The 14,019-nt window shown below is 40.9% G+C and overlaps 1 protein-coding gene across 5 annotated transcripts; it reads right to left on the reverse strand.

Annotated features, from left to right (window-relative positions):
- Window positions 1-80: 80 nt before the first annotated feature.
- On the reverse strand, window positions 81-7,369 carry ica1 (islet cell autoantigen 1). Of its 5 annotated transcripts, none has more exons than XM_042108415.1 (13): window positions 7,215-7,368; window positions 6,431-6,460; window positions 6,161-6,332; window positions 4,851-4,923; window positions 4,567-4,690; window positions 4,107-4,305; window positions 3,655-3,780; window positions 3,400-3,498; window positions 3,049-3,152; window positions 2,881-2,918; window positions 2,207-2,473; window positions 1,532-1,621; window positions 81-1,336 (listed from the first exon to the last, which is right to left on the reverse strand). In XM_042108415.1, exons 2-13 carry the CDS (start codon window positions 6,445-6,447, stop codon window positions 1,215-1,217), a joined length of 1,431 nt encoding a protein of 476 aa, XP_041964349.1. In that variant the 5' UTR covers window positions 6,448-6,460; window positions 7,215-7,368; the 3' UTR covers window positions 81-1,214. The 5 variants fall into 5 exon arrangements, with proteins under 5 accessions (XP_041964349.1, XP_041964350.1, XP_041964347.1 ...); XM_042108416.1 differs by having other exon boundaries at window positions 2,228-2,473; window positions 3,049-3,161; XM_042108413.1 differs by having other exon boundaries at window positions 3,049-3,161.
- Between the last annotated feature and the right edge of the window lie 6,650 nt (window positions 7,370-14,019).

Here is a 14,019-nt window from a genome sequence, read left to right on the forward strand (position 1 = left end):
CTGCCCCATGTCGAATCTGTTTATGAAGCTGTACAGTACATTAGGCAGGCTGAATGAAAGATTGACAAATCAGGCAATGAGATTGTTTCATAACTTTATTTATACCATGAAGAATGTTTCATAACTTTATTTATACCGTAAAGAATGTCATACAATATTTGACATGCACAGACACACTCACAATGAATGGTTATGAAAAGAGAGTATTGCACATAGACCGTAGCAATAACATTCTGTGGTTATTTGTGAATGTAAATAAAACATCTATGAGAGATCTGCTTTGTTAATGGCACTTAGATATGCTTCTGCTAAACTGATGAAAGAAAAACTAAAATCCTTTAAGTCAGTTAGTTTAATTTATTTAACACGTATTTGGTAAAGCCATTCGCAAATTTAAGGCATATATATAGTGCAGCACCTGTTTAAATAATTTAGGTTTGTCAAAGTAAAAAATGTGGTTTTAAACTATTTGAAAATTGTTCTATTTTGTCCATAAAGCATATTATACGTATGGCTGTATTTTTCATTGTCCCAGTCCCACTGGTATAGTTGGAGGAAAATATTGTGTTCAAATGAGCAGCCTGGTGAGAGAGAGTAGTATCCCATAGCATACTGTTGCAGCTAGCCCTGTAAGTGTTAGTCCCACATGGATATCCATCTCATTTCACAGGCAGGGCATATCGTAAATGTGTCATTTACATCTGTCTTTGTAGGGTGTTATAATTTGCAAGTTATTTAACCTGAATTTCTCACTCCACAAACCATCATGGGAAGTTTTCAGTCATCAGTAATAATTATTAGTGTCCCAAACAGAATACAAATGTGAAATACAACATGAGGCATGCAGTACATCTAGAACACAAACAAAATGTACTTAAATCAAAATCAACTTATTCTCAACTATATTTAAATAGCAATGGCTTAAGACTACATCCTGTATGCCATTCAGTAGAAACAGGAGAAATGGCGCTGAGAAACAAACATGACACGACGCAATCAACATTTCGTTCAACAGAAAGTCATAATCCTTTGGTTGACCACAACACTTGTACTCTCTTGTCTTAACCAAACCCTTACTCGGCAAACAATGGCTCTAAACATCTAGAAAACAGCAGGATTGGGGTTAAGTTGGTCTGATGGGGATAGTGTTCACTTACAGTATGCCACCTAAACAGTTTGACTGACCAGTAACCCAGAGCGTTGTACGGAAGCATCTAGGCATTCATCAGCTCCTGCTCCTTGTCTGTTCTCCCAATTGCATCTGGGTTTGCGAGGGGGTCCAGATCAGCAAAGAGGTTGAACCAGGCTGAGAGGTCCTTGGAGCTTTCAGGCATTTCTGTAAATTAAGCATTTTAGGCCCGAAAACTTAGCCAGAATGAAACCACAACGCTACTTTGGGTCTTATTACTTTCTCAGCACATCTGGAATGTATGTTCAATTGCAGTGGCTTAAAAGTGGCTCGGTTTTAAACACTTGGAGTTCTCTCCTGTGATACTAATTGCAATGTTTTACACATTTGGCAAAGGCCTACCTCTCGCTGCGGGCCTGGAGGAGTTCTGATTGGCTCCAGATGACTGCTCCGCCGCCGTGGAGACGGGCTGTGGAATGTCCGTGGCCCAATCTGGAGAATGAGGAACCAGTGGGCAGGAAGCATGTTTCAGTTCAGCTTGGCCAAAAAAATTGATTTAGTGGCTGAGACATTAACTTAATCCCATGTCAAGAAGACCTTACTCTGATATAACTGAATGGTTTCAAATGTAGTATCCTATGTTGGAAAAGGAAAATAAAACAACAAATACATGCATACATATGCACATACATGCATATGTACATAAATACATACAGTACACACATGCCTACATACAGTGTACAGTATAGTCAGGAAAGTTTATTTCTATGGCACTTTAATTCATGCACAGGGGTAATTCAATGTACTTTACATAAACAAAGCAAAGAGTAGGCTAATAGTACATTAGCTTTTTGGATGAATGGAGGACTGAATGAATGAAGAACGTTGTGTTCAGAACTTGTCTAACAAGGTGAACACACAGAAAATGCCTTAGGGCTTCACTTAGGGCACCAAAAAACCTGATTTTGTTTCATGTGGCATGCCAGCTGCCAGCCAACTGCCAACCCAGCAAGGCAATCACTTCCTCCACCTCTACGCATTTCAACTACTCAACCAGGTGAGCAGTCATCCTCTCACCTGTGCCGGTCATCCTCTCCCCTGTGGCGGGAGACTGGAGACTGTTCATGTTCTGGTCCAGCAGGTGGGATGGAAGGAAGAAGGAGGCGGGGTCTTCAGACGGGCACTGTCCCGTTTCAGACAGGCTATCGGTCAGCTCCCCCTCTCCGAACACGTCGCGCCACTCGCGCGAGAAGTCGCTCTCCTCCAGGGACGTGCTGTTGAGTATCTCGTTCAGCAGAGCAATGCCGTCCTTCTCTGGAGTGTCACACAGCAGGTCATCTAAACCTGTGAGAGCACCATGGCGTGCCATACAACGAAGGTCAATCATCAACAAAGTAGCAAAGAAAGGAAATTGCACCAGAAAGGCAGAGCACCTGTTTGAAAGACTAGATAATTGCTAATTGAACCAGTATGCCTAGCAATGGCAAATGCTTAAAGCCATTCTGCTGAAAGGCTTGAAATTAAATTTGTGTATGCAATGTTTTATGTAACATTTTGTCATTTGTCATGCACACTGTTGTGCAATTTTGCTCAGTGAAATTGAGTATGGGCCTTACAGTGTGTACCACTTCCATTTGATTAGTAACAATAAGGGCTGCTCATGGGTTACCTGTATTTGATTAGTAACAATAAGGGCTGCTCATGGGTTACCTGTATTTGATTAGTAACAATAAGGGCTGCTCATGGTTTACCTGTCTCGTTATGATTCTCGTCATCTACTGAAACCAGGCTGGGGGGTGGGGTGGGGGGGTGGGGTGAGGAAACAATCCAAAATTAGTTAGATAACCATTTTTAAGGTCCAGAAAGACTTGATGAAAACACAGTTTGTAGTGTGTAAAGGGTGTAGTCCCGAGACATACAGGTCATCTGCAGTCTGATTGGCCTCCCCCTCCTCTGCCTTGACCTTGGCTCTCTTCTTCTCTCTCTTCTTTGGCCCGTGATTGGACAGCTGATCCATGGGGTCCTGAAGAGTCTTCCGGAAAAATGTGAATCAGTCTCTTTCACTTCTTGCCAGCTCTGAAGCCACAGGGAGCATTATTTGGTCTTAGCTAGCCTATATTTCAAGAGTAGATGTATTTCATCTTCATACTTCATGTGTACATGCGTGGGCATAGCTTCCGTGTCCTAAACCTCACAATCACATAATAGACAGTCAAACAAGGAGCCTCAATGTTCTACACTAGACCGTGAAGAGCCCAGTGTTTGCTCACCTTTAGTGTTGAAAACTCATAAGGCTGGCACCCTTTGAAGCTCTCATGAATGGCTGCCATAGTGTGGGATGTTTTCTCCCAGAAGTGCAACAAAGTGGTCTATAGTTCAGACAAAAGTAAACAAATAAGAAACATCTAAATGAAATAGGCCAAGATCTTACTATACTGTGAAACAACATCTATCACCACCTACTGAATGAATAACAAACTTGAATGAAGTGAAGTATAAATAGCTGACAAGAGTCTATCATGTACCTGGTAGGTTGTTAAGACATGTGACAGGAGGTTGCATCGACTAGCTCCAAGTAAATCCACTTTCTGACAAACATCATTCTTCAATTTGTCAAAACTTGTCTTTGTCAACCGAACTTGCGCCTGCACCTGGAGAGATACAGCTGAATTTCAGCACTTGTTGACATTTCAAATGTCCCTGGTGGGGCAGCAGACAATAAAAACAAGAGAGGGAAGATTCTGGCAGAAGGTAGACACTACTGACGTTTGTGTATTAATGTCACACAGCAATGAAGAATGAAATACAAACCTGCAGATAAACCTCTAAACTGTTTACACTGTGAACACTAATATACTGATATTCTGATATACAAGTTCACTGCGCCCTCTAGTGGTGAAACTGTATGTCACTGTGTGAAATATCCTCCATGACACTGCCTATATGACTCATAAAGGCTACGGAGAGCCTGCGGTACCTTCCGGAACTTTTCCATCTGTTTCTGTGTGTCTGGGTCCAGCTCATGGGACACGTCCTTCATCCACAGCAGGGCTCCGCGGTACTCTGTTCTGGACTGCTCCATGCGGTTCACTGTGAGCCATGTGTCCGAGATGGCCCTGTAGCGGAACGTCTCCACCTCCTGGTAGAGCCGACACAGTGGACTACGCAGTGCCATTCTTCAATAGGAAAGCAAAGAAAAGGAAAAAAACACAATCAGTTTGGATGGCTAGGCCTCATGTGCAGATTGAAAAGAGCCTAATCTCGCTGAAGAGCTTGATCACTTGAATATTTTACTTTAACATACTTAAATGTTTGTCAATCACTCTGCTTATGTCTGGTGAAAATGTCCTCGTATTTGTCTGTTACTTAACTGATACCATGAGTGACTTTTTTTACTGTAAGCTCATGGTGAATCTAGACCATGGACTTTGACTGACCGTTGCTGAGAGGAGAAGCACAGAGCTTTCCCTGTAGCCTGCATGATCTTCCCAGCCCTGGTTTTGTCCTGGGACCCTTGTGAGCGTAAGAAGCGACCCAGCTCATTCTCTTCCTGGGACAGCACTGCAAAAAAGGTGCCCAACATATTCAGAATCAATAGAAGTATGCAAAACAGAGTATGCTCTACATCCAACTATATAGTCAACATATTCAGCTACTGTGCTATAGCCATCAGTGCTGGCAGATTTCAGACAATCATGAAGCATCTACCTATGTTACTTACTACAGATTCTCCTTTGGTACTGCTCAATCACCTTGAGAAGCTCCATGCATGTTCTCTGGACTGAGTGGAACACCTGCAGAGTACACAAAGGCACAATCCTGTCATCATCCCTATCCCTCTCAATCAGTACTCAGACCCAAAGTCCTACTGAATTTTGAATATAAAACACTATGAGCCCCGTTGGGCAAAGTGTAAAGTCAGTCAGTCAATGAGTAAAGTGTAGTGTTGTTGTGTAGGCCTAGTTATTACATTACTGTAGTTTTAGTTAGACTAAAGACTTGTTGTGTAGGCCTAGTTATTACATTACTGTAGTTTTAGTTAGACTAAAGACTTGTTGTGTAGGCCTAGTTATTACATTACTGTAGATTTAGTTAGACTAAAGACTTGTTGTGTAGGCCTTAGACTTGTTGTGTAGGCCTAGTTAGTACATTAGTTTTAGTTAGACTAAAGACTTGTTGTGTAGGCCTAGTTAGTACAGTACATAGGGATGTAACCGGTATAATGGTAAACCGCGATAAAAATGTTGACGATAATAATTACCGTTTTCATTTCAAACATCATGATTATCACTGTTGATTACCGCGGTGTGGAAACCGTGTGTTTCATCCTTCCCAGCTTCATCCAAGCCTGCTTTTGACATACAGTACAGTAGGCCTGGTACAATGGAACAAAACTGGTACCCTACTGATTCTGTTGTCTAATTGATGGTTTTAACTACGATTCGGATTAGGCTACACCTGATTTTAAAAAACGGAACTTTTTCACCGCAAAATGTGCACTGTATCATGTAGCCACTCTGCTTCTTTTTATGTTCACGTCCACATTAAATCCATTCCACTCACGTTATCAGGAGAATACAGTAGCCTAAAGTTTTATTTTGAACGCTTACTTTGTTCTCACTCATTGCATCCAAATAACAGAAATAGCAAACTCTGGTAGGGTAAGTTAAGCTATAAGCACATAGCCAATTTAGCATGAAGAAAAAAGTGAACGGGACACTTTTTGAAACTATTTCAGCTTGTGTAGGCCTATCAGTGCTTTCTGAACATATTGAACACACTTTTAGAAATACCGTGATAATACCGAAAACCGTGATAATTTTGGTCACTTTAACCGTGAGGTTAAATTTTCATACCGTTACATCCCTATTAGTACATTAATTTAGTTAGACTAAAGACTTTACACATACAGCAATCATATCAACTGTACAAGTAGTGGAGATAGTAGTGATAACATAATAACCTCTGAATACAGAGTCATATGATGACATGAAACTATTGGTGGATTTTAAGTGAGTCCTTCACTCCTACCTCAAGTTTACCATCCAGGTCTGCATCTGAGGCCACCACATGTTCGTCCTCTTTCTTCCCGGTCACTTTGATGAGTGTCTGTTTTGTCTTCCAGTATTTCTGCTGGAACTTGTTCACTACAGATGAGTCCTGGCTCTGAATGAAGCGGTCAAAATAGTCCCGCGAATATCCACTGAAAAGAAACACATGCTTTTAATTACACCTGTTATTAGGCTATCATAAAGGACATTAATCATGGACGTCAACATGATTGTAGATTATTACACTTACTAGCTTCCCCCCTCCATGACTTAGAATTACCTGTAAGTGAGACAGTTCAAATCATTAGTTAAGCAAATCTTCCTGGGAGTTGATGGACCACACACAACAAATAATTTCAGTAGTGGACACAACCATAAGCCATAAGCCATACATCAACAGGCAGGTCAAAGCAATGCTCTACTTTAGCCTACATATCATATTGTGCATGTCAATTGGCATTGGCTAGGGCCAAACGACCTTCACAATCAGCATTTTATTACAGACAACACAGGTGAAATTCATTTAATGACACAACAAGATGAATAGCCTACATTCAGCTACTGTAGCCTAACAGTAAGCTTAGACAACTGTCTACAAACCTCTTAACTGGACCTATAGCATTATTTTAAGCACCAAACATCCACCAATCACATGACCATCAACGCAGCATGTAGGCCTACGAGTGATTAATATAAAAATCGTATTGGTGGTCTGGGCCCAAGCCTTTATGACTCAGGGGGCGATACGTTCTCCGACTCCCTTTCCGTGGTGTCACTACCGATGTGATGAGATGAGCAGTCTCAGTCTTCGTCGAAAACATCACGCAAGCATAGACTATGTATCATGAAGCTTAACATTACCTCTAACAATATAGTCCTAATGGTCAAATACATCCGGATTTCCTTGTAGGCTTCACCACGCCAAAATAAACATCGGTTCACCCTGATACAATACAAGCAGGAAAATCATTTAGAACAGCCACAGGCTTGTGGTCTATGTAAAAACGAGCAGATGGCAATATTAAAGGACCTACCGTGTGCTGTTAATATCATTGAGGTGTTGATGAATATGAAGTATTTGTTTGGAGCTCACAAGGCAATGCAGGGTAACGGGAATCTTTATATTGCCGGCTGCTGCTGCTGTCAATGAAAGATCCGTGTTGTAGAGTGATGTCTGACGTCATATGCAGTACGCGGATGAACACCACTAGATAGCCTCGCCTGACACACCTCCATAGGAACGCAGCAAAACACGCTTTGGTAAGTAAGATATCGCTGTCAGCACAGTCGAAGATCTTATCGCAAACGGAAGAATCATAAGTAGGCAACCACACTATTTCGAAATGACCAGTCACCATATTGACCTACCAAGCACAGACGTCTGTACAGCCCTAATAGTCAGGGGGCCAAAACTCTGTCGGACACTTTTTGGTACAAGCATACAACCTATCCAGTATTAATATTTAACCCCTTAACATGTGTTCTAGCCTAAGGATGGAATGCTTGTCCCCCAGCTTTTAACCAAAGAACCTGTACAGGCCAGGTGCTTGGATCTGACGATATGTGGATGCAAGGAAAGTGGAAGTCAGTGCAGTACCAGGCAGTGTCGATGTCAAAAAAGTGGAATATTTTGTAGTGGGGCATGTGTATGTGCCTGTGCAGCTCGGTGCAAGAATACTCAGGTACTCACATCATTATTATTGAGTTTTGCCACATTATATGCAACTATATAGCCTGACGAGCCAGACCCACATTAAAATGTAGGGTCTGGGCACTCACCGTTCGCAGTGCTCAGTCCGAGGGGCGGGATAATCGGTTGTCTTTCAAATTCCCTCTGCACGCAATAGGACAGCGCTAGAACAAGTCCCATGCGTTTTCCCACCAGCGGAGCTAGTTGGCTAGTTCAAACTTTTGCCAACTTAAAAAAAGCTTAAAGGAGAATTCCGGTGTGATATTGACCTAAAGTGTATTGAAACATGATACCGAGTGTGAACGTATGTCTCATAGCCCATCTCGGCTTGTCCCCTGCACTCCAAAATCTGGCGCTAGTTAGCTGATGCTAAAATAATTCAGTGGAAATGCATGGATTCCAGTTGCTGCTACATTTGCTGCTTCTCCTTTAACTCGTGTCAAGCTGTTCGCCAACAGCAAGATCCATCTTCTTTGTTTTCAAGTAGCAGGGAATTCAAGCCAAACCGCTGCAACTCATCAATCATTATGTTAAGCCCGCCTAACGATTTGATTGGCCTGATAGAAGTTTCATTTTTCCAGCTCACAAGCCAACGGAGAGTTGCTAGACTAGCCCTGGCAGCAAATGTAATTTGAATTTAATTTGTAATGTAATTTGCTGAATGTAATTTGCTGCCGCTAGGGTGCGTCTAGATTTCTAGGCTAGCAACTATATTGTTTCAGATTATTTGGCATGATATTGTTTTTCCTGTTTTGTAGATTAGATTTATATTATGCCCTTGGATGCATGCATGCATGTTTTGTATTGGGAAGGTATTCATTATCAAAACAGTAAACTCTTCTTTTGTGTCCCTGACCAGGACTCAGACTGAGCACATGGACATGGTCCCTGGGTGCCTTCTGTTGGCTGCCTACCTGAGAGTCACTGCTTGGATGGGGAAAAACATAGCTTTGCCATACGACAGGCTTGGAATTTCACCATCCTGGGGGCAAGGCCACTTGGCCTTCAGTTGGGCATATTTGGTGGGGGGCACAAAGGCCACATGTCAGGGCACCAAGGCCAAAGTTAACTATACAGTAAAAATGATCAAAGTTGTATTTAGCCTATTCACTGCAGTAGACCTGCATCACTGTATGAAACATTACAAAAACATGAAACATGACATATTACATAGAACTGTAAATCATCTGATCATCTAATATTTACAGATATCTAGGCTATATATAACATTTATTTTATATTTGGCCTGTTATGAAATAACACAGCTCAGCTTTAAGAAACTCAAATAGCCTAGATGCATGCTTAGCATTTTGTGATCATTAAGGCTACTTTCACAAACTCTTAGTCAGCTGTCCTATGATTTACCAATATCTAGGCGATATTTATAACATTTATTTTGTATTTGGCCCGTTATGAAATCATGTGGAACAATTTAAACACATTGTAAAACATAAAGCCCAAATTTGGAGACATCCATGCATGTCGAAATTTACTGCAAATTCAAAACGAGATTACTCTGGAACGGCTAACTGTACAGGGGACTGCTTTACACGTTTGTGTTCGGTAAGGTCTGCTGTTTATTCTGATATATGGTTTGTCATGTGTTAAAAGAAGGGTTCGTGAAGTATTCCACCGAGATGAATGGGTAGGGAGATCATGGGACGCAAAACCTTCAGTAGAATGTATGATTAAATTGAATTATATTTACTTTTCTCGCGAACCGTTCAACACAGCAATTACCGGCTAACAACATTTAAAAGCTGAGAAAAAGCTCTTTCATGTGACACTTGTGATGTCTGTGTGATGAATAGGCTACTTCGCGAGTAGTTCAACTGAGAAGAATGGGTGAATTTGGACGCACTTTCTTTCTTGCGCTGTCACTTTCTCCACTGCGTAAAAAAACTAAATTAATTTGCACTGTGAATGCTAAGATTATTTTGACAGGCCACAGGCTAACTAAAAATCGCTATTAGTAGGACGCAAAGCAGAATATTGAAAGAATGGGGCACCAAGGCCACCGTGGCCTGTAAACCTCTGATTTTCAAAGGGGCCTCACGGCCAATGCAAGGGGCTACGACGGCCATGGCCGTCGTGGCCGCCATGAAATTCCTACCCTGCATACGACTATTATATAGTTATTACTACTAACTAGTTACCAGAGGTGGAAAAAGTATGAAAATATTGTACTCAAGTAAAAGTACCAATACCTTGATGAAACATTACTCAAGTACAAGTTAAAATACCGATCTGAAAATGTACTTAAGTAAAAGTAAAAAGTAGTTCATTTAAAATGTACTTTAAGTAAAAGTGACTTAGTTACTTTTTTTTGGGGGGGGGGGGGGGGGGGGGGGTTCCAGAACAACCAGTTTTACCAGAAACTTTCTAATGAGGAGATACAGCACTCAAAAAATCCTCCATAGTAATGCATGGGGTTAGTCAGTTGTCTACAAATATCACAACCCTTCCGCGGCAAAACGTTGACATGTGAATACATTGAGCCAATCATGTGGTGTGTTGTAAAATACATTGAGCCAATCATGTGGTGTGCTGTGAAGACATCGTGCCAATCATCTGTTGTGATCTCGCTGCTGGAGCAAGATTGGTGTCGTGAAGCCTTACGCACACGCATTTCTGCCAAAATAGATGCACGATAAGTGCCCAAAAAGTGTTGCAATATGGCCGCCGAGTGGAGGTACTTGCCTGAAAAGGACTTTGGTCCTAGCTCGAGTTGCTGCAGCCAGCAGCTAAGGCAGCCATGTTCATGCTCCCAGTGTGTAGCGCTGTAGCTGCAGCAACTCGAGCTAGGTAAAACCGATTGTTTCAGTTTTGTTCATACCGACAGCACTCGGTGACGTTGAGAAATGGAGATCTATGAGAAAAATCACTGGAGTTCTCCTTTAAGTTTGAGCAGTAGTTGATTTTCAAAGTTAGTTGCACTCATCCTTGCATCGCTTTGCAGTGAACAGTAATCCAACTGAAAAGCCCCTCACAGGCAGCTGAGGCAGGGAGGCCAATGTTGAGTTGTTTTTTATATTTGGAAACAAGCAGAAGGTTCAGCATATTAAAGGGCGTCGAACTGGGGGAAGAGTGGGAAGTATAGGGCCCCAATGGAGGAGAGGGCCCATGAAAAGTGGAATACGGGGGATACAACATTTTCACCAGGCATTAGTAATAACTCAGGTAATCCACACATAAAAAATCCAAACAACTCCATAAGTAGAGTCATGTGTAATGAAGTGGAATAACACAGGGAAAAAGTATTGAACAAGCTAAGAAAAAGCACTAAGGCAAGGAAAGGGAAGGAATGAGCTGGAATCTGTTAGTAGTTAGAGTAGTTATCCTTTCTATCTGTGCAAATTAATATAAGCTTGGTTAGTATATTGATGGGCTATAAAAAGGTTTTTCATTACCAAGGTGTCACACAAGAAACATTTCATGATGGATAAAAGCAAAAAGCTCTCCCAAGACCTTTGCAACCTTATTGTTGCAAAACATATCAATGAAACTGGTTACAGATGCATTTCAAAACTTCAGAATCTTCAGTAAGCAGCATGGGAGCCATTATCTGCAAGTGGAAGAAACATCACTGCCATGCAGGATCTCCTCGCAATATTTCTGACCAGGGAGTCAGAAGGATAGTCAATTCCAAAAGCCAAGGACCACTCGGAGTAAGCTCCAGAAAGACTTGAAGGCAGCCAATTCAATTAAATTAAATTAAACAGTTCTGGAAGTAACTAAAGATGAGGATTCACAAGAGGGACCCCTGGAATCTGTTTAGAACAATGGGCCAAAATCACACCTGATACTGTGACTAATACGTTTTGTCATACAGGAAATGTCTTGAAGCTGTCTTTACAAACAAAGGCTTTTCCACAAAGTATTGAAGAAATTTCAGTAGGCACGTTCAGTACTTTTTTCCTGTGTCATTCCACTTTAATACACATAACTCTTATGTTTGGATTTTTTATACGTGTGTTAATATAATGTGTGGTGAAAACTTAGAATAGACTCACTGGAAATTTAAGCTAATTACTGAAAAAAAAAATATATATATATGTCCACCATATATTTATTTTACCTGAATATTTTAACTTCCAAATTAAATGTCAAAATGAATGTCAGACGAAATTTAAAGTTTGACTGACTGGATTTTGTATACAAAACATAGTGAAAACTGTCTAAGGTCACTCTCCCTTGCTAAAGAGCTAAATGGTTTAGTCCGCCTGCACGATTCATAAGGTAGTCTATCTTTTGTTTATTTAGTTGAGCATCGCTAGTAGTGGACCGCTAATTGTTGTGCTGCTGGTGCAATGTTTTCTCCAAGAAAGCCAAGTCAGGTTACTAAAAAGAGAGACATCAAAATGAGGGGAAACAACTGCTAATAAACTTCTTTCCAAAGAAAGGTGAGCACAAACGTCAAAACACGAAATCCCATGGTGTTTGCTTGAATATCACAGCTATCATTAGTGCTAAAACGAACTGAGATAACCCATTGAAATAGCGGAAAATACACTTTCATAGGTTAGGCTACACATGTAATCTGATGCATCTCGTGATCCAGCTCCAGCTCCATCTCCATCCCTTTCAGAAAGACTGCATGGCGCCAGCTTGATGTCCTGTTGTAGGCTACATGCTGATCATTATCACTAGGCTAGTGGTTTAGGGCGCGATTTCTTTTCTCTCCCTTTCTGTTTTCGTTAGTCTTAACTTTTTTTTTTTACTCAAGTAACGGATGGGATTTTTTTTATGTAGCGAAGTACAATACTTCACTCAAAATGTAATCAAGTAAAATTTAAAATACCGATTTTATAAACTACTTAAAAAATACAAAATACACAGAAAAACTACTCAATACAGTAACGTGAGTAAATGTATTTCGTTACTTTCCACCTCTGCTAGTTACTTACCCCTAACCCTAAAGAAGTGAGAGAGCAGTAATGTTAGGATGGAATTAATAACTATAGTGATATGTTAATTAAATGTAATTTGTGTTACAACCTGGTACATTAATGAAGTAAAATAGCACCATAGACCACCATCTACAGTTATACATTTCCGCCTTGACATTAAAGACTTATAACTTGTGCAGTATTGCACTGTCTCCCCCTACAAGCTTTAGACTTGGCTTGACTCATTCCCATAGATAGGGGTACTGATTGATAGAGGTTTTGGGATACTATGTTATGTTTCCAAGCTGATATTCACTTTGAAAACTGGTTCTCTTTAGGCGGAGATAGTTTTTTTCATGTTCTAGTTCTGTTGTCTCTTACACTGTACAATAAATGTCAATTCTGACACTTCTGCAGACAGCCCATGAGTGTTAGCTTTCATTTGATACCTTTTTATGTATATGGTCCTTGTGGTTGTGGAGATATTCAACATTTACAGTATTGCTGGCATGTCGTGTTGAGCAGGAAACCAAAAAATTGGCCTGAAATTGCTTGTACAAGTCACACAGCTTGACAACCACCCTAATATCTTACCTATGGGTGTCTTCTACATAAAAAAATAGGGTGACAGCTTGTACCAAAACATGTCCGCAAAAGTCTTAACGGAAGCCCTTTTCAGAATTGGCGCCCTGACTATAACACTAACAAATAGGCCAAGGTTTGTGTCATCCTTACAATATAGCCTAACTGCATTTCTTAAATGTCAAACCTGCAGTTTCTGGGGAATTATTTGCGGTTTAAATGCAGGAAATTCAATGTTTTGGACATGAGGTGCATTATACGTTTTGTCCATAACTGTAGTTGTTTTTATAACGGGTTTGTCACTGGAAATAAATATAACTGGACATTTTTTTAAAGGTGTTGGCCTACACACTGTATGGCTTTCTGTTGGATCGATAGGGTCCTTCAGAGATCTTAAACTCTCAGTTGAGAAAACCAGTTGAGAACTGATTTGAGAACTCAGGGGAGAACTGATTTATTTTGTTTGTCCATCCGAAAATGCTTTGACTAATCTCCTTGGCTTCTCCTGTTTTCAAACTGTGTGAGGCGATTGCAGGAAAATGGTAAAAAAAAAAAAAACTGATGACCGCTGCAGTCCCTGTCTGTTGGTGTGGCTGGGGGTTCGGGTCCCTGGAAACCTAAGCATATAGGCTACCGGGAGAAACGGGCGTCTAGACCCTATATGGACAGTGAGGCTAA

The sequence above is a fragment of the Alosa sapidissima genome, chromosome 10 (assembly GCF_018492685.1).
Source record: "Alosa sapidissima isolate fAloSap1 chromosome 10, fAloSap1.pri, whole genome shotgun sequence".
Lineage (NCBI taxonomy): Eukaryota > Metazoa > Chordata > Actinopteri > Clupeiformes > Clupeidae > Alosa > Alosa sapidissima.

What these genes read in the sequence shown, in the direction of transcription:
- ica1 (XM_042108413.1), bottom strand. An exon ending in TGCTTCTCCTCTCAGCAACG is followed by an intron (nt 4,306 to 4,566) that starts GTCAGTCAAAGT and finishes TTCCTATTGAAG; the next exon opens with AATGGCACTGCGTAGTCCAC. An exon ending in GGAGAGGATGACCGGCACAG is followed by an intron (nt 1,622 to 2,206) that starts GTGAGAGGATGA and finishes CTCATTCTCCAG; the next exon opens with ATTGGGCCACGGACATTCCA.